The 25,740-nt window shown below is 42.0% G+C and overlaps 2 protein-coding genes across 10 annotated transcripts in view; one reads left to right on the top strand and one right to left on the bottom strand.

Moving 5' to 3' along the window:
* The window catches only part of NIPBL (NIPBL cohesin loading factor), a 142,991-nt gene extending 125,427 nt beyond the window's left edge, over positions 1-17,564 (top strand). For 4 of the 5 annotated variants that reach the window (XM_077346989.1, XM_077346988.1, XM_077346992.1 and 1 more), the window contains 13 exons: positions 3,843-3,983; positions 4,538-4,631; positions 4,726-4,880; positions 5,074-5,164; positions 5,650-5,823; positions 6,155-6,345; positions 8,233-8,340; positions 9,866-10,066; positions 11,064-11,210; positions 13,089-13,381; positions 13,899-14,073; positions 15,472-15,660; positions 16,249-17,564. In XM_077346989.1, the coding sequence (XP_077203104.1) occupies positions 3,843-3,983; positions 4,538-4,631; positions 4,726-4,880; positions 5,074-5,164; positions 5,650-5,823; positions 6,155-6,345; positions 8,233-8,340; positions 9,866-10,066; positions 11,064-11,210; positions 13,089-13,381; positions 13,899-14,073; positions 15,472-15,660; positions 16,249-16,614 (2,325 nt within the window). In that variant the 3' untranslated portion in view covers positions 16,615-17,564. Of the gene's footprint in view, positions 1-3,842; positions 3,984-4,537; positions 4,632-4,725; positions 4,881-5,073; positions 5,165-5,649; positions 5,824-6,154; positions 6,346-8,232; positions 8,341-9,865; positions 10,067-11,063; positions 11,211-13,088; positions 13,382-13,898; positions 14,074-15,471; positions 15,702-16,248 lie in introns of all 5 variants that reach the window. The other variant, XM_077346991.1, reaches the window with a different exon arrangement.
* A 7,475-nt stretch (positions 17,565-25,039) lies between these two features.
* Positions 25,040-25,740, bottom strand: part of CPLANE1 (ciliogenesis and planar polarity effector complex subunit 1) — a 66,654-nt gene continuing 65,953 nt past the window's right edge. For all 5 annotated transcript variants that reach the window (XM_077347000.1, XM_077346999.1, XM_077346998.1 and 2 more), the window contains one exon: positions 25,040-25,612. In XM_077347000.1, coding sequence (XP_077203115.1) covers positions 25,472-25,612 — 141 coding nt within the window. In that variant the 3' untranslated portion in view covers positions 25,040-25,471. The remainder of the gene's footprint in view (positions 25,613-25,740) is intronic.

The raw sequence follows: 25,740 nt of genomic DNA on the forward strand, positions 1-25,740 counted from the left end.
CTGTTAGGCTGAAAGGGCTACAAGTCCCTTCTTAAAGGAGGGTGGTGATCCAGCGAGCTGAAATAGCTTGCAATCCCTTTGACCTGACAGCAGAGTGCCTGTGCCAATCTGCCATCAGCCTAAAAGGTCCATGAAACGAGGGGAAGACCCCTCTTTCAAACCTTGGTTTGGGAGGTACAGACCAGGGTATTTTTGTGGTAAAATTTGATTCATGCCCCAGTTCATGCCCATCCCTAGTATTTATTTATTGAAAATGTTTCTGTTCTGTCTTTCCACCTCAAAGCTGATCCCCAAAAGAAGCAAACATTACAACAGGAAAACTGCATTTAAGACAACTAGGGTCAGCAAGCCCCTCCCCCCACTCCCAGAATTAGCAGGAGATGGGGGAATAGGGTTGACAGATCCAGGTTGGGAAACTCCTGGAGATTTGGGGGTGGAACCTTGGGAGGACAGAGCCCTCAGTGGGGTATGCCACACTCCAAAGATCCATGTTCTTTATCTAATTCCTGTAGATGAGCTGTAATTCTGGGAGATCTCCAGGCCTCAGCTGGTGGCTGGCATTCCTAAAGATAAAGGTCAATTGTTGTTGTTAGGTGCGAAGTCGTGTCCAACCCATCTCGACCCCATGGACAATGATCCTCCAGGCCTTCCTGTCCTCTACCATTCCCCGGAGTCCATTTACGTTTGCACCTACTGCCTCAGTTAAAGGTCAATAAAAACATATAAACAGAGGAATAATGCCACTATCAGGGTAGGAGGCCAATAACTGTTATTGACAGTATCCAAACAAAAGAAGAGAAGAAGAAGAGTTGGCTTTTATCCCATGCTTTTCACTTCCCAAAGATGTCTCAAAGCAGTGTACAGTCACCTTCCCTTCCTCTCCCCACAACAGACACCCTGTGAGGTAGGTGGAGCTGAAAGAGCTTTGACAGGACTGCTCTGTGAAAACAACTCTAACAGGACTGTGACTAGCCCAAGATCACCCAGCTGGTTGCGTGTGGAGGATTGGGGAATCAAACCTGGCTCTCCTGATTAGAAGCTGCTGCACTTCACTACACCAAAAAGTCTTCACCCACTAGCAGAAACCATGATAGAGGGAGAAAGATGCATCTTTCTTGGGGGGGGGGACATCCAGAGTTTTGGTGCCCAGATGGAGAAGACCCTTTCTCGGGTTGCCATCCAGCCAGCCTCAGATGATGGGAGTGTCTGAAGCAGGGCCTCTGAAGATGACTAGAGTGGCAATTATGTTCATATGCAAGAAAGTGGTCCTTAATATACCATGTAGAGTGGCTGCACTAGATAAATGAAACCTTTCCACCAAAAGCACTGCTAGAATTTTTCTGTTCCTCAGGGGGTGTTGGGTGTCATGACACAAGGTAGCACCAGAACTGCTCCGTTTTTATGAATCTCATCCTTGTAGAGGTGTACTGTTGTGGTGTGGCCCATCTTACACAGCAGCTTCCAAGGGAATCACAGATAGCTTACAGGTGAGTGAGTATGTAGTTGGTTGTTCTCCAGATGGTCCCTGTTGCTGCTCCGTAAGATGAGCAATACCAGAACTGTACAGTTGGGGAAAAAATCACATTGTATGAAAGACCAGAGTCAGATTCAACGATGCTATCAGGTCAAACGTCAGCTGAGAAGTGCTGTTAGTAGACAAGAACACAGCAGGTTGTTTTAAGCATAGACATGTTTTCCAGCTTTTATGTGTGTGTTGCAAACCAAAGGATGAAGGCTTCAAGCTGCTGAACTCCTTGTTGGAAGACATGTTTTACACTCCATAGCTTGGTTACAGCGGTGTAGATAGCTAGAGACCATTGAGCACAGCATACACTTCCTTTGGACAATGCAACATTTCTTTATGCTGCAGGAATGGGTCAATCAGTATGCACTTCTGAGCCACATCATTTTCTAGGACAATAAACTGTACCTTGTTGGTATTGCTTTTCATGTTTTTACTTCTAAATTTTACTTCTAAGTCCATCTAAATTCTCTCCCATGCTTTTGTAATCTTGTCAGCTTGCCATGACGTATCCACTGACCTTGATACAGTAATGAAACTGGAGGCCCTTGGGGTGTCTCAAGGCCCCCTATTTTGGACTGCTTCGGTCCACTCTCCTTGGCTGATGCTGACTGGACTCTGGCAGCCATGTGGCCTACCATGTGCCCCCTCGATCTGCATCCCTCATGGCTAGTGAAAGCTGGTCGTGAGGAGATTTAGGACCCTCTCTAGGAGATTATCAGCTTGTCCCTAACTTCAGGGACTTTCCTGGAGAGATTCAAGAAGGCACTTTTGGAAAAAATAGCATTGGATCCATCCAACCCAACCAGATATTGCCCCGTCTTGCATTTGTCATTTCTGGGTAAGGTAGCTAAGCATATGTTCACAGGACAGCTACAGAGCTTCCTGGGCAAAATACCTGCTCTGGATCCATTCCAGTCCAGCTTCCGGTCTGGCCACCGGAGGGGGGGGGGAGAGACAACTCTGAGCACCCTCACAGATGATTTCCAGAAACAGCTGGATCAGCATTACTGTTATTATTAGATATAACAATGGCATTCAACATGGTCAATCATAGGCTATTACCTCAACATGGGTTCAAGGTGTTGCCCTTAGATGGCTGCAATCTCTCTTCCAAAGTCAGGGACAAAGGGTGACACTAGGGGAGAGGACCTCCAAGTGGCATGCCTTAGTATGTCCCAGTATTCTCTCCCCGATGCCTGCTTGGTGTAGTGATTAAAATCTGTGGTTTCTAATCTGAAGAATTGGGTTTGATTCCCCACTCCTCCTCCATATGTAGCCAGCTGGGTGACCTTGGGCCAGTCACAGTTCTCTCAGAGCTCTCCCAGTCTCACCTACCTCACAGGACATCTGTTGTGGGGAGAGGAATGGTAGAAAATTGTAACCTGCTTTGAGACACTTTTGGGTTGTAAAAAGTGTGTACAACCCCCCCCCCCCGCAGCTCTTGTTCAGCTCTTCTAACATTTATATGCATCCCCTCGCCCAACTAACCTTGTAGTTACTCTGGACACTTCAGCTGGTCCAGAACGCAGCTGCATGGGTCCTTCCCAGAACTCAGTGGGTTCCCATATATGATCTGTGCTCTCCCAGCTGCATAGGTGCCAGATTGATGATCAGATCAGGTTCAAAGTTTTGGTTCTTACCTTCAGTGACCTAAATGGTCTGGGACCATTGTCTCTGCGGGACCACCTTTCCCACTATGTCTCCCAAAGAGCATTAAGATCTAGTGAGCAAAATCTGCTCAGGATCCCCAGCCCCAAGGAGATTAAATTGGCCTCTTGGTCCTGGTCCCGGTTTCGGGGCATGGTCTGCCAAGTGAGATCAGAACCCTGCAGGACCTTAAACAGCTCCACAGGGCTAGCAAGAGAGAGCTGTTCCTCCGGGCCTGTGGTTGAGGTCTGAAAGAGCATCTAAATCCACTTGTCTTCCTATTAGGACCCACTGAAGTCAATCATAGGGTTATTTTGTATAACCCCTCCCTTTCCCGTATGGAGTGAAGAGCTGGGCAAATTTTGTTTTTAACATTTTAAAACTTAATTAAATTTAAATACTTGTGTATTTGTATTGTACATATATGATTTTATTATTTTATTCTTGTTGTCGTCTCTGAGTCTTTGGAGATAGGATGGAAAACAGATACAAATATAATAATAATATATAATAAAACTTCTTTCATATAAAAATATACACATGCTTTACATGTTGCATAAAACATTAGCAGATTTTATAAACTCTGCATTCTTGAGAGCTAGTGTAGTCCAGTAGTAAAGGCAGAGCAGAGATCTTAAATGATTTAAAATGTTCAAATGCTTCCCTGCAGACTCAGAATGACTTCATGGTGATCTGCAACGTTGCAAAAATTTTAGAGTTGGTAGTGCCCCTGATGGAACATCCAAGTGAGACCTTCCTCGCTACTATTGAAGAAGATCTCATGAAACTTATAATCAAATACGGCATGACAGTAAGGTTTCATTTCTCCTTCAAGCTGCTCTTTCTGTTTTAATCATTTACTGGATAGTTTTTTAAACAAGCTCTACCTGTTGACATTTTGACAACTGATTATGAAAGGTGTTTGTGGTAATTTAATCTGTAGATACGATTTCTCACTTGGCTTCCCATGACTTTTATATACGTCACCATACGACTACACTTGCAGGAGTCCCCAACCTTTTTGAGCCAGGGCAGCGCCTGGAATTCTGATACAGCCATTAAACAACTACTGCAGCTTACTTTCAGTACCACAGTGAAAATCCCTATTGACCATACTGAAAAATCTGCAGAGACAATCAAATCTTAAAGGTTCAGTCAGGAGCCTTGTTAGTCACTTGGTGGGCGCCAGAAAAAGTGTTGGTGGGCACCACGTTGGGGACTCCTGCTCTGTTGGTGGTGGGAATTGTAAAAGCGATAGAACTTTAAGGGCCATATCATTTTCTGAACTAAGAACTTTTCTGCAACTTTGACATGTCCTGGACTTCATTCCTAGGGAAATTGTAACGCTTTCCGTTTTGTTTCCAGGTAGTACAGCACTGCGTTAGTTGTCTCGGGGCTGTTGTAAACAAGGTCACTCAGAATTATAAATTTGTGTGGGCCTGTTTTAATAGATATTACGGTGAGTAAAAATATTCAAAGGTCTGTATAAAAACAGTAACCGCCCCAAACACTTTGTGTGAGACCAGTTGTGAAAACAGTTGTTCTTTCTTCAGGTGCACTTTCAAAGTTAAAAAGTCAACACCAGGAAGACCCAAACAGCACTATACTCACGGCCAACAAACCAGCACTCCTTAGATCCCTTTTCACGGTCGGAGCATTGTGTCGGCATTTTGATTTCGATCAGGAAGATTTTAAAGGCAACAGCAAGGTAAACATGCTGTATTTATTTGCTTACCATTGCATATTTGAAAGTAATTTCAGATAGACTGAAATCCCTGGGGTAAATGACAGCTAAAACCTTTTAGGTATGTGTTTAGGTATTAATTATGATTTTAAAAATGAACTGAAACATTTCCAGTTTTGCCCCTCCCTAACTACCTATGCTGTTTTCCTGTAACTAGGTTAACATTAAGGACAAAGTACTTGAACTGCTGATGTACTTTACCAAACATTCAGATGAGGAGGTACAAACAAAAGCCATTATTGGTCTAGGTAAGAACCTGCGAAAGCTTGCCGTTTTATTTTACTTTTAGTATAAATACTTAGCACGCTACAGGTAAAGGGGTTTTGCCATTGCAGCACTTCTTGGGGAATGTTGGTATTTTGACCTAGATTAATGACTAGTTGTATGAAGAGGCAGGAAATGATAAAATCACCTGTTTGTCCCTTGCCTCAAAAAACCAAGAGAGGTCACCATAAGTTGGCTGCAGCTTGATGGGAGTTTGAAACCACCACCAATGTAGAACTTGGGGACTTCATGGGAAAACTGATACACTTAAAGTGCGATGCCATCCTTTTTTATGTCGTCATAGAAAGATACTTTGCTATACTTGGCTATCTGTATCCTCCAGCTTTGTAGGCTATCTGGACATGCGGCTTAATTATTGTGCGGTATTTTAAAGCAATCAGGATTTTGTCTTAAGGCAGGATCTCAGAAACAGATTCATTAGCAGAATTTTCTCTCATTTTTTTTTCAGGGTTTGCATTTATACAACACCCGGGCCTAATGTTTGAACAGGAGGTGAAAACACTGTACAACAATATCCTCTCTGATAAAAATAGTTCAGTAAATTTAAAAATCCAGGTGTTAAAAAACCTCCAAACGTACCTTCAAGAGGAAGATACACGAATGCAGCAGGCAGATAGAGAATGTAAGTGATGAACATTACTGTATTGAGTGAGCAGTACGAATGCATTAAGTGCCCATAGTCTGTTCCGAGTCTGGAAGGGAGAGAAGAAAGAAGGGAATGGGAGATGGTATCGGCACTTTCAGAGAAAGGAAAGAATAGTGGGAGAGGGGGAAATGACATACTCCTGCAAGACCTCAGCTTGAACATATGTAAATCTGTGTCCGATACTTGGACAAGAAGGTGTTTACATATTATAAGCACTTCCATTACACATAGTATAATACAAAAATACAATAAGTAACGTGATAAAAAGTGTGGATAAAGAATGATGTTTGGTTTCTGTCTTTTATAGGGAAAAAGATGGCAAAGCAGGAAGATCTAAAAGAAATGGGTGACATTTCCTCAGGGATGAGTAGCTCAATCATGCAGCTTTATCTCAAACAGGTCCTTGAGGCTTTCTTTCACGCGCAGTCCAGCGTACGTCACTTTGCTCTAAATGTTATTGCACTGACGCTAAACCAGGGTCTTATCCATCCAGTTCAGGTATGCCATAACACATTCAAGCTTTTTTTGCTGTATTTTTACATCATGCTTCAAGGTTCCTCAGGATATTCAGGAAAATTATCATAGTGGCTTAACAGCCACTATGTGTCAGTCTGTGTCAGTCTCATATTTTTAAGCCTGCAGTGTAACCTTGAGAAAGAATATCTTGGTAAACCATTTGGCTGAAAAGTTTACCCCACAGAGACTCTTACGCGGAGCTTTAAAAGCTGTTGCTTCTGTTCCTTCTTTGTAGCTGTCCTCACTTTCCTTGTGAGATAGTCTGTGACCACCAGCAGACCTAATGATTCTAGTTGCTATGCTCATTCCAGTATTACGAACTGAAGTTCAAAATTATAGAAAGCCACTGCTAGTCAGAGTAGACGAAAGTGGACTACACAGATCAGTGGTTCATCTTGCCTTAAATCAGTTCTTATATTAATTTGATAATTAAGTCTCTCCATTTGTATATACTTTCTTTTCAAAATGTTTTAACAGGAGCCTAGAAACTTTCTGAATAAGAGTTCACATTTAACCCAGGACTTGTTATGATGTCTCATAGAGCAGGGGTAGTCAACCTGTGGTCCTCCAGATGGCCATGGACTACAATTCCCACGAGCCGGCAGGGGCTCGTGGGAATTGTAGTCCATGGACATCTGGAGGACCACAGGTTGACTACCTCTGTCATAGAGGGTGGCAGAACTGAATCAAAATTCAGTTCAAAATTCCATAGGTGATACTCTCAAACCCTATGGATAAAACTAATTGCTTGTGAAACAACAATTGCTCACTCAGTTCTGCAGGGCCTGTAAAATGGAGCTCTGCCACCAGGCGTTTGGTTGAGGCCCACCAACCAAGAACATCTAATACTCTCCCCCTGTCCCCTGAAACATTCTGTCCTGTATCATCTAGCTCTGGTAACGAATGGAGGGGAGCAGTGTGGGTGATAGGAATGTGTGGGAGGCTGATTTTAGAGATTTTTACAGATTTTATTGAATTGTTTTCACTATGTTGATTTTATTTGATGTACATTACCCTGAGATGGCTGGGACAAGAGGGGCAATCCTATAAATCCAATAATAAATAAACAAACAAATGACTGACAAGGATCTTACTTTTACCTGCCACACTGGACAGTATATCTAATTCTTCTAGCAGTATTGTTGGATAATTCCATTTTTTATCATGAGGTCCTGTTTACATGGACTTCTGCTTTTGTTACCTTCATATCACTATCATTGGCCAAATTGCAGTTATAATTAAAGAAATCTATTTAAGAACCTTGTATTACGTGTATTTTAGGGGATGAATAAATGTATGCAGCATAAGGTTACCTAACTTGAGAAAGTCTAGTGGGGATTGATATATTTAGACGTAGTGCTAGTCTCTCAAGGTAATAGTTATCTGGTTGACTTTAATACAAGTGTGTCAGAATAAATGGGCTTGTGGCTTTCAACTCTATAGACAGTAAAGCTAACTTTTTGTGCTCAGCCTTAGAATCTCTGGCTGCTAACACATAGCAACAAATTTGTTGTATAAGTCTTGCCTGAATTTGAGCACAGTTGTCATGCTGGCATAATTTAAAGAGGCCATAAATTAAATTAAATTATTTTTAAATAGTTGCTATTGGAAATTGAGTATTATTTATTTGGTTCCTTACCTGTTGCTCCCAGCAGCGCTGGCTCACGGCAGGTTACAATGATCAAGTCCCACGGACGAGAATAAAACCATAAAACAATCCCCACCATAAAACCTTAACCCACCTTCACCCTCTAGTTCTGTATGCTTAATTTGTTCTTGTGGATTTCTTTGGCATGGGTGGCAGGCTTATAATGAGTACATGTAGTTTGTCAGCCATGGGAGAAATAATATTTCTGTCTCTTTTTTCAGTGTGTGCCATATTTAATAGCTATGGGCACAGATCCAGAGCCTTCTATGAGGAACAAAGCTGACCAGCAGCTGGTGGAAATAGACAAAAAATACGCTGGATTTATTCATGTATGTACACTTCTGCTTCCTTTTCTTTATTACAAAACATTTATTGTTGAACATTCTGACAGATACAGAATATAAAAGAACAAACAAATATACATATACATATACATATACATATACATATACATATACATATACATATACATATACATATACATATACATATACATATACATATACATATACATATACATATACATATACACACACATACATACACACATACATACACACATACACACACACACACACATACATACATACATACATACATACATACATACATACATACATACATACATACATACATACACCCTACAAAATCATTTTTGTGTGTATGTGGGTTTGTGGCCCTTTGCCAGTTTTTGTTGAAACACCGGAGTCTCGGTGAAGGCCAGCACAAGTGTGGTGGAATACCTGCTTCATTACACCTGAACCCACTTCTTATCTTTATGGGTTTTGAAGTACGTGTTGAAATTGGTGCCAGTTTTTTCTCTTGATGTAGCCAGTCAGTCATGCTGCACAGCTCATCTGTGTTCGAGACTTCATCAGTATATGTTAATGCTGGGAGACTGAAGGCCTTGTGTTCTTCCATCACTGAACTTGGGGGGGGGGGAGCACACTCAAACTGAGTCAAGGAAAAAAACGATGAAAGAGAGAGAAAATGGGAAAAGGGCACTGAAGACGAACTCCAGGAAAGCCTGTGAAATGAATACAGAGAAGAAAGTTACAATGCAGAGAAGAGGAGAATGCTGCATGGAGTAGTACAGAGGAAAAAGGGATTGAGATCTTGTAGCATGGGACGGAAAGAGAAAATAGAGACTTAAGGGAAAGAGCGAACAGAAAATGGGATAAAAGACAATTGTAACAAAAATTGTTTTCTGCAGTCAAGGCACATGAATTTAAACAAAAATGTAAAAGTTCTCATAGTATGGGCTCTTGAGTTAGATTAGACTCTGTATATCCTTGGTCCACTCTCATGCTGGGCCCTTTTAATCTTCTAGCCATGGAAATCAAACCTTTCATAGTTGCTGCATTCCAGTATGCTGTAATCCACCCTCTGTGAAACCAACACATATGCCAATTAATGCACCCTTAGAAAAAAGCCAGCATGGGGTAATAGGTTGATTGTTGAGCTAAGATCTAAGAGACTCAAGTTCAGATACCCACTCTGTTATGGAAACTGGCTGGATTACTTTGGGCAACAAGGCTGGGTGTAAACGAAGGAAGTAAATATATGCAGATATCCTTAATCAACAAAATATCAAAACAAAAATTAAAGTTGACTTATAATACCGTGAATCCACCCATAATATCAGTAGATGGAAATTGTGTACAATTTGTCGTTGATTCTGCTAGAAGATGACAGAGTACAATCTTTTTAATCATCATCCGAAAACTTGTTGCAAAAGCCAGAAATAAAATAGTGCCACTAAATTGCAAAATATTTGTATCAACACAGGTAATCATCCTCTTTCAGCTTCTGTTAAGCAAAGTGAGAAATAGTTGTATATTCCTCTGATTTCAGATGAAAGCGGTGGCTGGCATGAAGATGTCTTACCAGGTCCAGCAGGCAATCAACACCTGTCTGAAAGAACCTGTGAGGGGCTTTAGGCAGGACGAATCCAGCAGTGCTTTGTGCTCACACCTTTACTCCATGATCCGCGGGAACCGGCAACACCGACGAGCCTTTCTAATTTCCTTACTCAACCTCTTTGATGACACAGCTGTGAGTCTCCCGCAAGCCCCTGCTATTTTGTTCTGCAGTGCTTATGATGGTTTGGGCTGGCTTAGATTATGTGATAACACAGCTTGGAAAACGATTTTCTTTGCCTTGACCCAGTGTTCAATAGATCCCCCGAGTTCTCTGTTTTGGATCGGGCTACAAACCAACAAATCTTAGCTTTCGAGTTAAGAGAATTCTTCAAATGCCCCTCCTTCCCTGGTCCTCAAATGCAGCTTTCCCTAAGCAAGAGCCTTTTAAAGATCTGTCCAAGGCAGTTACCAAGTGTTCTGTGGTTAGGTTTTTTCATGGCCTCTTTCGAGGAGGAGGTGGGCTGGGAAGTGAGTCAGTCCTCCAAAGAATCTTTTTATTCTCTCTGGTCCCAGTTTCCTTCTTGTCTGGGACCCTTTTCTGGATTGGCCAGCACATGCTTTAGGAAGCTTTGGGCTGATCCTGCGTTGAGCAGGGTGTTGGATTAGATGGCCTGTGTGGTTCCTTCCAACTCTATGATTCTATGTCTTTTCTTTTTTTTTTAAGAGCCTCTTGTGGCGCAGAGTGGTAAGGCAGCCGTCTGAAAGCTTTGCCCATGAGGCTGGGAGTTCAATCCCAGCAGCCGGCTCAAGGTTGACTCAGCCTTCCATCCTTCCGAGGTCGGTAAAATGAGTACCCAGCTTGCTGGGGGGTAAACGGTAATAACTGGGGAAGGCACTGGCAAACCACCCCGTATTGAGTCTGCCATGAAAACACTAGAAGGTGTCACCCCAAGGGTCAGACATGACTCGGTGCTTGCACAGGGGATACCTTTACCTTTACCTTTATGTCTTTTTTCACTTCCATGGCAGGTCAATTGTTTTCTGGCACATGTTCCATTGGTTAAAGCTCCAAGAGTTATGCATGCTCAGAATTTTGATAGGCATGTAATAGTCAAGGAATAAGCCTTGACATCCAGCCTTCTGAGCATAGAAATGTAACTTACAATGTACTTTCTTTTCTACTTCCACAGAAAACAGAGGTGAATATGCTCTTGTATATAGCAGACAATCTAGCTTGTTTTCCTTACCAAACCCAGGAGGAGCCACTTTTTATAATGCACCATATAGACATTACATTATCAGTTTCTGGTAGTAACCTTCTGCAGTCATTTAAAGAGGTGAGTGCAATTACATTTCGGTCTCTCTCTTTCTTGGACAGTAGCCTCTCCTACACTCTCCTAGCCTCTCCTAGTGCCCAAGGTGGGTTTTCAGTCATTCAGAGTGCATTCCATGTATTAAAACTACTGGAGGCCCACTATTTTGCACGTTTGCAGCACCAGATTCATGAATACAGATACCTCAAATTTTTCTTGGGATCGTTTCATGTACTGAATTGCAGGGTGAGGAGCCATCCACGCCATACAGTATAGCACAGCCAGGTTGACAGGACACCTTGCTGCACTCCAGAGCTGCCACAAATCTCACAATACAAATGCCAGAATTTATTAGAGGGAGCCAGGTTTTTATCAGTTCATCTTGAGTCCAACTTTTGCTTGAGAATATCTAGTTAAGAGCTATAATCCTCATATCCCAAAACCTAATTAGGCAGTGCCTTTTATCTGGAAGCCTTATTTGTTTCTAGTCATGACTCAGTGACAGGCCTGCTGCAATGATCTAGCTAAAACAACATGACTTTTATGCACTATACTATACGAATGTGGGCAAGGATTGTTTTTGAGATCTGTTCTTGGCTGAATAATTGAGCAGGGTGTTTATGCCAGTCCTTGGAGTGCTGGTGAGATTCACCTATGGAGTCTTCCTAAATTCCCAAAAGGATCTGTGTAGGTATGGGGTCATTTGTTATACTGCTCGTCAAAGCTGCTGGTCCTATTTGGAGAAGACTTGTAATTCCATTGGGAGACCTACGCAGGTAGAAAGGCAGCCTACAAATAGGTTCGATAAACACCCAGTGAACTTGGAGCTGCTTGAGTTGATGGGGGCACATTTATCTGTTCCCATAAATCTTGGACCGGTACCACATTCCTGTATTTTTGCAGGGAAGTTGAAGAGTGGTGCTATCCATTTCAGGCTCTTAATATTTTAATGTACAATGTTCAACAGTTTATTATTATTATTGTTATTATTAGGAGTTATTCTCACAACCATTTTTCTAAGTGGAGATCCACTTCTGAAGCATTGTTCAGAATTCATTATTAAGTTTATGCCAATAGAAGGTTACTGACTGTCATTATTAAGTATTGTTCGAGCAGGTATCACTATAGAAGTAATGTTTTAAGGTGCCCTTCCCACCAGCTATAGGAGTTTGGGACCTGCTTCTTCCTCAGGAAGCCCCCTGCTGCAAGGGTGCGCGTGTGAATGACATGACCACAGGCATGTTACCAATGGAGTGCCACCGTGCTTTTCTAGCCACAGTTTATTTAGAAACTGTGTTGAGAAATATCTGAATGCCAAATTCCAGAGGTGATTGTGATTGTACCATAGAAGAGGTAGAGCTGGGTGTCATCGGCAACTCAAAACCTCTCACCTGCCGAGCTAGGGGGCATTGGAGAAAGGATCATGTCTAGTGGAACTCCACGTTGGAGTTGGCATCAGCATGATTTACTCTCCGACAGCCACCCTGTGTCCTCAATCTTGGGGAGAGGAGTTCTCAAGGGATCCGGTGTTGCTGGGAACAGTTTTCAAGTGGAACGGTTTGTCTGTCAAAGGGTCCAATGAGGTTCTTCATTGGTCTTTCAAATGTACCTAATTAGATATATGCACAAAACTGGGTTGGCCATGTGAGGGAAAGTGTCTGTATTTACTGAACAGAAATGCTGCAAAGGGTTGCCTGTAATGCAATTCTATGGACAGATCCAGTGTATTTAATCAAAAATGAAATCCTACATGGACCCGTATGGTCTTCAGCACATATGCTGGGGTGCCTTCCTTAATTTTTTTACATTTGAATTTCTCATAATCAGGGATTTGGTGCGTCGTGCTTTGAGAACCATTAAGCTGCATGCTCTATAACAGCATTTTGGCACTCTCTGTTTCAGTCTATGGTGAAGTATAAAAAAGAGCGGAAGCCTTCGTCTGATGAAGAGAGTGAAAGCGAAAGTAACAGTGAGAGTGACAGCGAGAGCGAGGAGGAAGTCCACAGGCCCCGGAAGTCACGGAAACGTGCCGGTTCAGAGTCAGATTCTGATGAAGAGAACGATATCAATGCAGTCATGAAGTGTCTGCCAGACAATTCGGCCCCTCTAATTGAATTTGCGAACGTCTCCCAGGGTATACTGTTGCTTTTGATGTTAAAGCAACATTTGAAAAACCTCTGTGGATTTTCCGATAGGTATGGATAAATTTCACTTACTGCATGTACAGTCTCATCTGTATTCCAGAGAGCCGGCGTGGTGTAGTGGTTAGGAGTACGGATTTCTAATCTGGTGAGCCGGGTTTAATTCCGCGCTCCCCACATCTGGGTGACCTTGGGTTCGCCACAGCACTGATAAAGCTGTTCTGACCGAGCAGTGATATCAGGGCTCTCTCAGCCTCACCCGCCCCACAGGGTGTCTGTTGTGGGGAGAGGAAAGGGAAGGCGACTGTAAGCTACTTTGAGCCTCCTTCGGGTAGAGAAAAGTGGCATATAAAGAACGAACTCTTCTTCTTCTTCATATTCCTGAAATACTGGTAGGGATTGAGCTACTTTTGTGTAATGCTGATATATAGCACAATCTAGTAAGCTTAAAATTGTATTTCTGTAATACTAGCAATTTGGGAATTCAGAGTAACTTCAATTGTATACTTTTTATCGATGGCTACAGGACAGTTTCCTTATTCTGATGGTTGTTTTTCCCTCCCCATGTTAGTAAAATTCAGAAATACTCCCCCTCTGAATCAGCAAAAGTGTATGATAAAGCGATAAACCGAAAGACAGGAGTTCACTTCCACCCGAAGCAGACGTTGGACTTCCTTCGAAGTGACATGGCTAATTCCAAGCTCACAGAAGAAGTGAAGAGGAGTATAGTCAAACAGTACTTAGATGTAAGTTGTGCGATACGATGAATGTCAACCTCCTTTGTTAAAGGATGTGACAAAGGATGAGCTTTTTTCATTTTTAAGAATATGGCAGCTAAGACTTAACAATAAACATGCTGAGATTGACTTGGGGGGGGGGGGACACGGAACAACACTTTTTTTTCTGCAAATACTACCCGGCAACAAATATTCCGAGATATGCCTCTGATGACAGAAGTACCATTTAGCAGTGCTGTAGTTCCTATATGCCCTGACCTGGATAGCCTTGGCTAGATCGATCTCATCAGATCTCGGGAGCTAAGCAGAGTCAACCTTGGCTACAGTTGGATGGGAAACCTCCAAGGAATTCCAGGGTCTTGATGCAGAAACAGGCCATGTCTGAATGTGTCTTGCCTCGAAAACCCTAAGGGGTCACCATAAGTAAGCTGTGACTTGATGGTGTGTGTACACACAGTCCCCACGTGGCCACTAATTGGTATAGAAACCTTATTTTTTATTTTATTTATTTGTTTTATTCATTCGATTTATATACTACTCTTCACCATGGCGTCTCAGGGGAAGGGTACATGGAAACAGTGGGAACAAGAAGGTACACTGAAACATTTGCAACAATATGAGCAAAAAGCCCATGAATAATTATTATAGGCAACATCAGTGTGTGTCCTCTATAACAGGGGTAGTCAACCTGTGGTCCTCCAGATGCCCATGGACTACAATTTGCTGCTGACTACAATTTACGTTTGCTGGCAGGGGCTCATGGGACATGGACATCTGGAGGGCCACAGGTTGACTACCCCTGCTGTAGAAGGCTTAAAAAGGGGGAGCTGTGGTTCTAATTCAGAATCGTTCTGTTTGTGGGAGAAGCATTGCTATTGGTCTGCTGGAGGTCACTTTAATTACCCTTTTAATGTCCACTGGAAGATGGGGCCTCTGTGAGACAGAATTGGTTACATTAAATTTTCTGATTTTGGACTTAGCAAGAAGTGGCTAGGAAACCAAAAACTAGTAAACCATTTCTTCTAATTACTTTTTTACGGAGCAAGGTTTGAGTTCAGCGGCACCATTAAAGACCAACAGCATTTCCAGGGTGTAAGCATTTGAGGGACTTGAAGTGAGCATCGACTCTTGGAAGTGTATGTCCTGGAAGTCTTGTTAGTCTTTAAAGGTGCTTCAAGACTCAAAACTTGCTCTTCTGCTGCAGGCCAGTGTGGCCGTCCACCTGCAGCTCTTTTAATGGAAACATTCTTAATCCACCTACAACTGGGGGAAAACAGGAATCACCCCTTTTTGATGTTCACCACTCCCCGCTTTGCTTGCAGAAGAGAGGCTCGCAGGCACTGTTTGTTGGGCCTCCTTTCCGTTTTCCGTGACGAGTGGCAACTAATCCCCAATATGTCTCCGTAGTTCAAGCTTCTAATGGAACACCTGGATCCTGACGAAGAAGAAGAAGATGGCGAAGTGTCAGCCAGTACGAACGCTCGCAACAAAGCTATTACCTCGCTGCTGGGAGGAGGCAGCCCTAAAAACAATGCTGCAGCTGAGACAGAGGATGATGAGAGTGATGGGGAGGATAGAGGAGGAGGCACTTCAGGGGTGAGGCGGAGGAGGAGTCAACGTATTTCGCAGCGTATTACGTAAAATGATTTTTATGTGCTTCTAAATGTCAGTCTATAATAAAATGTACACTTGAGTAATGTAATCCATATGAAAAACAAATTGTAGATAGAGATTCTTAAACCGTTTATACAACTTTTTTGTAGAAAATTCTAACAGAAAACACAATAAAAAAAAAATTACCCCCTAGAAGAAGAGATTTTATCTAGCATAAAAAGTTTTAATTTTTTTTTTTCTCCCTTTGGAATGTATTTGTGTGTATCCTTTTTATTGTCGCCAAGTTTTTATGTAGCTTTATGATTCATTTGTACATATAATTTTATATATCAATAAGAGTTAAAAGACACGGGTACAAATTAAATAAAAAAAATATGTGAGTTTCTTTTTGCAAGGACACGTTAACCCCTTGGCGCTGGCGGTTCGCGGTGCGTCTCATTGCCGGCAATGGAATGTGTGCTGGGAAATCCCAACTCCCGGCGTCAAGGGATTAAAAGCAATAAAAGCAATAATTCCACTCAAGTTCTTTTTGTGTAACACTTGGTCTTTTTTCCCCTCCCAATGTTTTAGTCATTGAGAAGGTCAAAACGAAATTCAGACTCTACGGAGTTGGCAGCACAGATGAATGAGAGTGTTGATGTCATGGATGTCATCGCTATTTGCTGTCCAAAGTACAAAGACCGGCCGCAAATTGCAAGAGTAGTACAGAAAACCGGCAATGGCTTCAGTGTTCAGTGGATGGCGGGCTCCTACAGTGGCTCCTGGACTGAGGCCAAGCGCCGCGATGGCCGCAAACTGGTGCCTTGGGTAGACACTATTAAAGAGTCAGACATTATTTACAAAAAAATTGCTCTAACGAGTGCTAATAAGCTGACTAATAAAGTGGTTCAGACTTTGCGATCGCTGTATGCCACCAAGGACGGGACTTCCAGCTAATGCATTTGTACGCGCAGCCAAATTTTACAGGAAATGAAAATAACAGAAAAAAAAAAACAAACACAAACTTGAAATACCAACTTTCTGGCAAAAAAAAAAAAAGTCAATTTAATGAAGAGTAAGAATGACACCTGGGATGCAGGAAATGGAAGGAAATGTTTGGTAAACATTTTTGTGGGAGCTCCCTTCGCTGTTGTGCAGCAGAAACTTCTCAGTTCATTTTTACTCCCACTGTATAATAGTTTAACAAAAATTGTTTATATCTTGAAAAAAAAAACCTTTCTGTTTAAAAAAAAAATAAACAAGTGAATGTTGGAAATTAGTCTGTTAATGTTCTTAATAAAGTGTTCTTGGAGTTTAACCTAGCAGCGGATGGCTTTCTTTAGCTTAGCCCAGTTTTCCAGGGAAGGATTGTTTTTCCAGGCTGTAATATGGCAGAATCTCCTGGATATATAATTTATTCTGTTGGGGGGGGAAAAAAAGCATGCAGTATCTATGACCTATCTGCAGGAGGAGTTTTTGTAAATGTAGATTTTGATGTATTAGGTCAGCCCTGAATAATACAAGGAAAGGGATCCCCAGCAAACCTGGTGGAACGAATACTGCAATAAATTTTTTTACTTCTCTTTGTTACTTGTCTGTTTCCATTTGAATTTCTTATTGTAAAGATCTGTTTAAATCCATTTATATTATTTTGCAGTCTTTTATGTAAAATTTACTATATTGGTGGTTTTCAAAAGCAAGACATAAATATTGTTTATACAGTTTGTATAGGCTGACTTCTGAATAATTGGTATCTTTTATTTTTATCCCTTAAAAGGGTGTAAACACAAGTTAACTCCAGGGTTTTATTGTATCCTGCAATATTTAGTATTAACTATATATGATTTAGCACTGTGCCAAACACATTTTCAAGAGTACATTTTGATATAAAAAGAAACTATAGTTTATGCCTTGTATGCTTCAATTTCTTTCTAATGCTGTCCAAACGGCAACCGGGATGGGGGGAGGGAGAAGGACCATTACTCTGAATAACTAGATCCACCTGGTTAGGACACTGGCGTTTCACTAAGGGCAACGACTGACCAGAAGCACCTCCTGTGCCCCCAGATCCCACTGACCATCCTTACTATAGCTGACAACCAAAAAAAAAACAAAACCTGAGCTGCATTTATGGTACTCCATTAACTGCAAATGTTTGAAAAGTGAATATGGATTTGTAACTGAGAGGTACTCCTTTGTAAACGGTTATTTAGAAGCTGGGTGGGGAACACTCAGTTGTGCTCTTGAGTTTTAATGACTTGAAATCTTTTCCCACTTTTTTATACACTGAAATAAAACTATCTCTGAAGCACTTGGTTCGATGTATGTGGGCAGAAGCCATTTTTAAGCAGTTCTGTAACGGAGAATAGGATTTCCGTTCTCTGGGTAGCTGAAGGAAGTTGATTTTTCTTTTTTGTACCATGACAGAAGCAGAAGAAATCAGTAACATCCGCAAACAACAATAGAAGAGCACCATTTTAAAGCATTTTGTGTGTTTAAAACTTATTTAAAGGCAGGTGTTCAAGATTTGGGTGCATTTATTTTCCTTCTATAAGATTTTAATATATGGTGGGGGTATGATTTTTTTTTATTACATCAGTTTACAGAAGTGTGTTACTTGATCTTCTGAAGTATAGTAACACAGCTACATTCAACATTTTCTTGTACAAAATTCTAAAATTAAACTGACTTGACTAAGAATTCCTAAATCTATTTAATAATTATTGTATGAAATGTTTTTTTTTCTTCATTTATTTGTTTTAGCCAGTGTGGTGGATATTCTTCTAGAGCAAAACCAGTGTCTTTAATGAAAGGAAAACAAAAGCTGTGTTCTCAAAATCACTGAACGCATATTTTTACCTGTTCTTCGTACAACTTTTTTGGCTGCTACTAGTCACTTTATTTGCTTTTGAGAAGTTAGCAACTTGGTGTTATTGTTTGTTTAATGTTTTTGCAGGTAAGGCATTATGTGTTAAAATATTTCCTACTACCAAGGAATTTCAGTGAGTCTTCTAGTATTTTGCCATGGAATAGTATTTGAAAGTGTTAGTTTATTTACATGGATTGACCCAGGTAGTGTTGTGCGATTTGGCTGCCAAAGCAGCCGTTCCTGCCCGTAGCAGCCAGCGCCGTGTCGCGGGGGGGGGGGGGGGCGTGGGTGCTGGCATGCCGGTCAACGCACGCACGCAGGTGCAGAGCTCTGTGCTTGTGCATCGACCAGCGCCCGCCCCCCCCCCCCCCGTGGCACTGACAGCTACGGGCGGGAACGGCCGCTTCGGCAGCTGCCTCACACAACCCTAATATGTAATATCCAAGTGTGGATGTTCCTAGAACCATAGTGGATGATTTAGTCTGTTTCTAGTAGATCCCAAAAAACTGGAAGTTGATGCTGGTTGGCTGGTTGTTAGTTACTTCCTTTGAACCTCGCTTCTGGAAAACTCATTCCTTCACTGTGTTCCAAGTTGTTCCACAAGAGTTTGTACACATCTTTAACAATGTGCCACTTATAATTTGGTTAACTAATGTTTTTCATGAAATATCATCTATCTTGCGGTTTACTGAAGAGTCTGGGGCTGATGGAGAATACAGTGTAGACAAGATACATGCAAACAAAATTGAAATAAATTTGGTTATGCTTTATGCTGCAGTGCTCACTACCATTAAATTGTTTTGAATATTTATATCAGAAAAGTATGCTTTACCTGTATTTAATAAGAAAACGGTGTCCTTTTGTTCCCTTTCAGATCTGGTAACCCTTTACTGTCTCTTGCAAACCTTGAGCTAGATCCCTGTCGGGAGCTGTCCTTTCTAAAGGCTGGTCACCTAGTATAGAATATGGCTGCATCAAGGCCTGGAGTTGTTGGTTGTACTTTCATTAATATCCTTCATATCTTTCTGGCTGCAGTAAGTTGCCAGTCCTTGTTATCTAGTGGTCATTGTTCACAAAAGCCCCAAACCTAGTTAAAGATAATTAAGCTTGAAACCATGTCTCAACATTGTTCATAGCTGGGCAACAGTTTTTCCTAGTCTGAAATAGTGAGATGCTGGTAGGCTCCAATTCATTAAGAATCAAAGACATGTTGATAGGGGACTAGTGGGCTTCCAGAAACAGTAAACTAGCTTCAAAATGTAAAAACTTGAATATACCTTTTGTTTCAGGTGTTTGATTAAAAGTTGCCCTGAAGACGGAGAAGATCCTACTGACCCAACATATAAAGGTAGGCCAATGAAACTTGGCATCCATCAGACATCTTTGAAGACACCGTGGCAATAATGAACACCTCTAAATTCCACATCCTTCACTTCTGATTCACCAGCTTACACTGATTTGAACTTTTGTAAACTTATCTAAATAAATTTCATTGGTATAACATACAATCTGTGTATGTGTGAGTTAATTACCAAATCCTACCTTCTCACTGACAATTTCCTAAATGCATTGACTTCTTTGTACCTTTGACCATGTCTTTCACCTCATCATTAAGATCAGCCAAAGGAATCTATAACCACTAGACAGGCTGGGTTGCATGGATCGTAAAAAATAGACTTGTTACAACCTATCCCAGAGGTTTGTGAAACCCTGATGTTTCATAGAATAATAGAGTTGGAAGGAATCAGCCTGGAGAAAAGGAGGTTGAGAGAGTACATGATAGCCCTCTTTAAGTATTTGAAAGGTCGTCACTTGGAGGAGGGCAGGATGCTGTTTCCTTTGGCTGCAGAGGAGAGGACGCGCAGTAATGGGTTTAAATTACAATGATATAGGCTAGATATCAGGAAAGTATTTTTCACAGAGTAGTTCAGCAGTGGAATAGGCTGCCTAAGGAGGTGGTGAGCTCCCCCTCACTGGCAGTCTTCAGGCAAAGATTGGATACACACTTTTCTTGGATGCTTTAGGATGCTCTGGGCTGATCCTGTGTTGAGCAGGGGGTTGGACTAGATGGCTTGTATGGCCCCTTCCAACTCTATGATTCTAATCTCTAGGGTCATCTAGTCCAACCCCCTGTTGAATACAGGCATGGAAGGGTTTCCAGAATGTTGAACATCTGTCAGGTGATATGTCATGTTGACCACCGCCACCCCAAAAATGGCCAATGATAGGCCTGGAGGGGGTGAGAAGGGGAGGGGTCTTAGCTGGGTGTGTATACAGTTATGCTTCCCAACCGTATTCTGCACCATCGTGCCATTTATGCGGTGTTATGAAGCCTGAAGAATGTTTCAGGGGCTTCTCAACGGCAAAAGTGTTGAGAAATGCTAATCTACCCTGAAAGACACTGACTTTATATAATATGCATTAAGAGGGAAGTAGTATCAAAAACAATAGGGCAATCAGAATGAGAAGGAAAGCCCAGGTTACAGTTACTTCCATTAATCTCTGCAAATGCTAAATAAGAATGCATCAGATCTACTCACTAAAATGTGTTTCTAATTTATATTTCTTTATATGGAAGGTTTTTGTGTATCTCTCAAATTTCTTTGATCATCCTAGGTCTAACATTTATTTATGTTTGCATTTGTTTCCTGCTGCTATCAGAAACCATCTCACAGCAAGATACAGTCATAAAAACCCCACATAAAAAGTAAAATAATATAAAACCCCACGATAACTGGCAGCAAGCTAAAAATTTTGTAACATCCCACCCTACCCTACCACCTTAGTCTTCTCTACCACTCCCATCATATGTCATCACCTTACTGCCATTTGGATTCTCTGTTCTCTTGAATCTCCTTTAAGATTCAAGGAGCCATTCCTTGTATCTAGTATTATATTGTATTAATAATCTCATTATAAAGAGGATCATTCTCTGTTGTCCCTGATTTTCATCTTTGAATAGTGCATCTTTTCCAGAGTGTTGGGACAGAAGCTCGGCTGCTGGAGATCTTATTGATTCTTTGATGTTCTCATGGTCCTGTCTTCATTGATTGTGATTAATGGCTCCATTTCAGGACCTGATAACCAAAGCACGTTGCTTGTCCAAACTGAGTGCTGGTCCTATGGACTTTCTAATGATGATCCACCTACTGACGACATTATGGACTATGGAGCTAGGGAGAGAGATATCCTTAAATGTTAGAAAGGGCACCAATAGTAGTCTGTGAAGAATGCAGGATTCAGTTCAACCTCTGGATTTCCACAATTTGTACACTTCTGTCTCATTTGGCCTAGCAAACAAATGTTGTGGTCTGTGATGAGAGATGAGCATTTCTGCCAGGAACTGAAGATGCTTAACTTGTCCATCTGCCTGAGCTCCATCTGCATCAGGAGCATCAAGCACAAAAAGATGGATGGATGTGAGTCACAAGAATTAAATGGATATAAGTAGGCCTTAACCACAGAGTTTGCCATCTCATGCAGCCATTCAGAGACAATGTGATGTTGAGTGGGGAAAGCTGTCTTGTGGTAGTCAAAGGAAGCATTACTGATCTTTGATTTTCTTTAGGAGGATTGGAACTCAAAGTTCTTAAATATTCGGTTACTGTACTGTTAAATAATCCATCACATAGGATTTTGTACAGCTACACATTCCATGCTGGTGGGCAAGTATTTTCTCTGCCTTCACAAGTGGCCAGTGGTATCCTCACATGACTCTAAATGTGGTTTTAAAACGTTCAGTGGGCTTTCTTTTAATGTTGCGCAGTTGCTAGACCAGTGATTCCCAACCAGGGGTCCGTGGACCCCTGGGGGTTGCTGGGAGCCCCAGAGTGAGTTTGCAGCTTTCCCCCTCCCACCTTAATGGATTTAGCCTCAAGCTAGAGAACTGGCTGCCTCTACCCAGAGGGTTCGGTGGTTAGGCCAAGGGTGTCAGAATCAAAGGGGAATGAGGAGAGTCAATTGTGTTGTGGTATGGGGGGGGGTGGCTGTCTTCTCAGCTCCTGCTATTCTTTCAAGCTAACATGACTGGGAGCCACTGTGGTAGTAGTGGTGGTAAAGGTGTGGAGGGGAGCAAAAAGTCAAAGGGTGCAGGTGGTGTCCTTTTGATCATGTGCCACTTCCATGGGGTGTGGCAGGGAGGTGTGGCCAGCTAGTACCACTTCCAGGAGGCCTTGAAACCTGAACATTTATTTCAGGGGCTCCTTTACAGTCAAAAGGTTGAAAAGGACTGTGCTAGAGGGAGAGCTATTGAAAGATATGTCTATATAGAAGGCTATATTCTTCACCTTTGACCAGTGAATTCACTTGACGATGTTAGGACTGTCTAGAACAGTGGTTCACAACCTTCCTAATGCCGTGACCCTTTAATCCAGTTCTTCATGTTTTGGTGACCCCCAACCCTAAAATTATGCAAGTGTTCTTTCACAGAAATTAAACCGAATCTGACCAATGGCGTGAAGATCCCTTGTTCATGAGTGTTTACAAATAGGTTTTTTTTCGAGGTTTCTCAGTTCCATTCTGCCTCTTTTCCCACCATGCCGATCTTGCTCTTTGCCACTGCTCCAGACAGACATCACTCTATTTCGATCTACCCCGCAAGGCTGTTGTGTAGATGGTGTAGATGCTGCCCTGCTGCAACCCCTGTGAAAGGGTCATTCGACCCCCAAAGGAGACCCGACCCCTAGGTTGAGAACCACTGGTCTAGAAAGGCTTAGCAAATGAAGTCACTCTCAGGACTTGTTATGACACAACCTTTAGGAGAACACAGATTTTTTAAAGGGCTTGAAGGCTTTTTTTAAGGTGGACTTGGCATTTTCTAATAGAGTATCTCTATTATTTTTAAAGGAGTAAGGATTATGTTGTTTGGTAGCCTCAGGTTCTCCTCCAGTACTCAGCAAATAGAATGGGTAGTGCTGAATATCTTTGGCTTTACTGTTCTTAACTGAGAAATTTTTGATTTGTTTTCTGGGTATATTTGGATATGTTGAATAGCTGGTGGTTTAAAGGTCTGCAGAGAGGCTCTCGGTTTCCCTCTAGAACTCTTTCCCCCCTTTTTCTCTAGTTTCCAAGGCAACTGAAGGGAGGGGAAAGAAGCCTCTCTGCAGGGCAATGGCAAAGGCACCTTAGGGGGTGCTGTAGTGCTGTAGAGCCAGCCCTAGGGGGTAGTGCTGTACCCCCACAACCTTAGGGGTTGTGCTGTACAGCTGTAGTGCTGTAGAGCCAGCCCTAATCCACGGTTGAACGGGGGATTAGGGAAGCGGAATAGGAATTGGAATGCTTGAATAAGAGGTCGCCACCTATATCTATTTAGTGTTGTAAGGGGGTTTTATTGTATTTTATTGTTTTATTTTGTGTGAACCGCTGTGAGGCCATTGGAAAAGTGGCGGTATAAAAATCAATGAGGAAATAAATACATAAATTGCATGTTTGCAACTTGCAAGGTGGTGGTTTTCAAATGTGAAGTGCCTCTAAGCAACTACCTTGCTTTCCCCACCCATTTCTGAGGGAACAGGAGTGAGGGGAGAAGGAGCAGTGGCAATTTGGCAAGCAGGATTTCAGGTTAGGGGGGACACTGCTCTTTAGCCAATCTGTACCTGGGCAGAGCATAAAAGCAAAGGTCTGGCTGAGCTAGACTCCATTGCTGAGGGAGGCGTGGCGCGTGTGTGCTGGCATTGGCTTTAGCTGCTGCTCTAAGCTGCCTGAGAGACTCTGCTGTGGAGTTCGAATCAGATCCTGCCTGCCTGGAAAAGAGTGAAAACAGGGAATGAACAGGAGAAGAGTGAAGATAGTTGACTGAAGATTTTTTTTTTAATCTTATTTTACTGTTGGTGGTGAGGGAGGTGAGGCTAAAGGCCTCAGGTCTTTTCTGGTTCCCTTTGGTTTTATTCTCGGGATTTAGTTCCTTCTGGAATTGTGCCTTGCAGTTATTTCTGTGGAGTTGTGTAGTTTGGGCCTGGTGGTCAGTTGTGGGGGTGGGGGAGGCCAAGGCCAGGATTCTGTCCTCCTCCTTTGGAATTCATTTCGGGTTCCTTTTTTTTTTTTGGGGGGGGGGTGTACGGGGGTTCTGCTTTTTAAAAAAGTATTATTTTACTTTTCTTACTGTCCTTCACCATCCTTCACTCTTTTCTTCTTTTTCTCTTTTTTTAGGAGTTTTTAGGAGTTCAACCACTCGCACCTCTAAGTCCCCTTTTATTGGTTATGGTCAGATCCCATAAGTCTCTATGTGAAAGTGAGATTATTTGCCCCAATATACATCACTTTATACTTGCTCTCTTTGAATCTCATTTGCCATTTTGATACCCATTTTCCCAGTTTGAAGAGATCCCTTGGGAGCTCTCTTAACCACCCTAAATAATTTGGTCTCCTCTGCAAGGTTGTTCTGAAACATTTATGCTGGCTTCAAATTTAGAATCCTGGTTTCGGTAGCATGGATAAGGAGTATCAGCCTCGCTGTTTTGAAAATATCAGTAGCAGCATCCAAGTGTTTCCCCCCTCCACAGAAACTGCTCACAATTATCAGCCAAAACACTTTATTGAAAGCAAGTTGCTATTTAATAATTATAAAACATAATGCAGAATTATAAGTTACATTTGGAATCTTGAAATTCATATTCAACCAATTGTTTCCACTGCTCTATTACTTTCAGAAATGACAATAATACCCAGAGTTGTGTTTGCTAGATTTATTTCACCTTTGTATGTTCCAAGAAACCAAGGGGGTAATCACATCTCCCTGCAGAATTCCACAAGTCAGTTCCATATACAGATCCCAAGTTGCTGATTTTAAGGGTTAGGATTCCGTTACTTACGGTGTTGTCCTATTGTGTGTCATGCAGGATTTGTCCTGTAGCAGCCTTGGTCATGAACACAGTGGTGCATTTTCTTCTAAAATTGAACAAGTTGTGTCCCCCAACAGCAAGCATCCTAATGTCCTTTAGGGTGATTTTATTTTTCTTCCAGCGTTGCCACCATGGCCTCCACGGCATTCCAGTCAAGCTTGCTGAGGATGCTGCTGGTGCTTTCAGACACACTCTCCAAGTTATTTGCGCTGGCCACAGAGAAGCTGTCTTCTGGAGGCAAAGGGCCCTAAGGAGGTGAGCAGAGAATCAATAAGTAGAGGCTGCAGCTCAACTCCCCGAAGGGCTTCCCTCCCATAATCTGTCCCTCTCCTGTTTTTACTTTAATAAAATGGGACTCGTGCTCCCTATTTAGTG

This window comes from Paroedura picta, chromosome 7, assembly GCF_049243985.1.
Source record: "Paroedura picta isolate Pp20150507F chromosome 7, Ppicta_v3.0, whole genome shotgun sequence".
NCBI lineage: Eukaryota > Metazoa > Chordata > Lepidosauria > Squamata > Gekkonidae > Paroedura > Paroedura picta.